General features: G+C 49.5%; 1 protein-coding gene across 1 annotated transcript in view; it reads left to right on the top strand.

The window, feature by feature from the left end:
- LOC143024531 (uncharacterized) overlaps positions 1-55 on the top strand; it is a 10,510-nt gene extending 10,455 nt beyond the window's left edge. The window contains exon 2 of the mRNA XM_076183344.1: positions 1-55. This exon is cut by the window's left edge and continues 551 nt beyond it. Within this exon, the coding sequence (XP_076039459.1) occupies positions 1-55 (55 nt within the window).
- Positions 56-2,189: the final 2,134 nt, after the last annotated feature.

Raw genomic sequence — 2,189 nt, 5'->3', positions numbered from 1 at the left:
CCCGAGGGGGACCAAGTACTGCCAGATTGATGGTGTTGCCATGGGATCCCATTAGGAGTTCTATTTGCCAATTTTTTCATGGGCAGTATTGAAGAAGAGGTATTCGATGAGGTACAGAGACCAAGAATATACTGCCGATACATGGATGATATTTTTGTGATGACCGAGAACATCCAACAGATTGAAGCCTTGCAACGACGATTGAAAGAAGCCTCTTGCCTCAACTTCACCATCGAACATAGTGATGAAGGTTCCCTCCCATTTCTTGATGTTCTGGTGAAACAGGGAGAAGAAACTTTCAACACCTCTGTTTATGTTAAATCCACCAATCAAGAACATTGGCTAAATGGATCAAGTGAGTGCCCTCAGAGGTACAAGGATTCTACAATAGGTGCCTTTATTAAATGAGCCCTCACACACTGCAACAACTAGAGGGCCGTGCACTCAGAGTTGGAAAGGGTCACGCAAGTCCTCATCAACAACTGATTTGCCAACAAAGACATTGAAAGAATAACTAAAATACCTAAAAAAGAACCTCTCGGAAATCACCAAACACCAAAAAAGATCATTAATATATACTATGAATCATTCTTCTCCACGGCATACAAGGAAGATGAGAGAATTATGAAGCAACTCATCAGAAGGAACATCAAGCTGACTTCCGCAGACACCAAAATTATTTCTACTATATAATACCAAAATAAGAAGACTTCAAGCCCACTCATCAAGAACAACAAGACCATCAACGATAAACTTCAGAGATCTCATGCCATATATAGGTATACGTGTAACCTTGGGGACTGCGCAACCCAACCTTCTTCCTACATTGGTATGACCACCATGAAGCTGTCCCCTAGACTGTCATACCATCTGACATCAGGTGCACCTAAGAATCACTCCAAAGTCACTCACCACACCATCTTGCGAAGGGAAACCCTGGTCAACAACACAGAAATTTTAGCCACACACCAAGACCCTAGAAGATTACGTATCCTGGAGGCTCTTTGCATAAAAGATCTTTCCCCAAATCTTAATATACAAGCCCATGACCTACAAGTGTTACTCAGCGTTAGGAGGTCCGCCCATTACGGTGCTGGGGCGCAAACTGATGACTTCACGCACATCTCAGCCAATGGGAAAATAGACCGTACCTAACCCGCAGCAATCCAGCCAATCACCATCCACCTTCCGAGTATAAAAGTTGCTGATCTTCATGGAATCTCCAGACCCATCACACATCATTACCACTCAGTCGCTCGGCAAGCATTCGTCAAACTGTCATGAAACGCCATGTCTGTAGCCTTCCGTAAACGAAGCATTTTCGACGACTCGGACGGCGACGAAGACTGCACGGCGGAACTGTCAGCCGCTGTCAAGGTAAGGCGGACTGACAATGGGGGCGAGAGCTCCCACCCACCAGAGCATGACAACCCGGAGAAGATGATGGAGGACGGAGACGACATCCAAAGCCACCTTCAGGCCCAGGAAGAGAAGAGATGGCAGGTTGCGGGACGGAAGAAAAACCCACGCAAAAACACGGAGGAAGGAACGACCGCGCCTCTCCCTAAATTCAAGCTCCGGAACCCTGAAGCCTTCCCAAGCCTTACCAGGCAGTGGTGACACTGGAGGACAACCCGGAGCTGAGGATCACGCTCAATGCCAACCTAAAGGGCGAATACTTACTCACCCCCAAGAACAGGGAATCGGCAGTGAAGATGGAAGCACGGACGGGACCCGGTCCTGGCTGCAGGCTAGTTCGCCTTGACCCCACCGAGAAGCACACCAAGGCCTTGGTTCAGAGGTATCCATTAGACTTCCCACTGGAGGCAGTCAGGGCCCACCCCCGTGTGGTTACCGCTGAGCGTCTACAGGCTGGGTCCGACAAGACGGCAACACGACAGATACTGGTGGTCCTTCAGGGTGCAGTACCGGCAAAACTCAACCTAGGGGCCTGGGGTAGGTATCCCCTACGCCCATTCACCAAGGAACTGGTGCGATGCTTTAAATGTCAGCGCTTCGGACACCTACAGATGCGCTGCCCACACAACAGCAGGTGTGGCGTCTGCAGCTTGCACCACCCATCTGAAGACTGCATTCAGCGCCATAAAGCCAAGGAGACCACCACCGCAAGATGCCCGAACTGTGGCAAGGGACATCACGCGTGGAACCTACGATGCCCCGAACGCATC

Source organism: Oratosquilla oratoria, chromosome 4 (genome assembly GCF_046742065.1).
Source record: "Oratosquilla oratoria isolate Oo_2021 chromosome 4, ASM4674206v1, whole genome shotgun sequence".
Taxonomy (NCBI): Eukaryota; Metazoa; Arthropoda; class Malacostraca; order Stomatopoda; family Squillidae; genus Oratosquilla; species Oratosquilla oratoria.
This window is presented reverse-complemented; position numbering and strand designations above follow the sequence as displayed.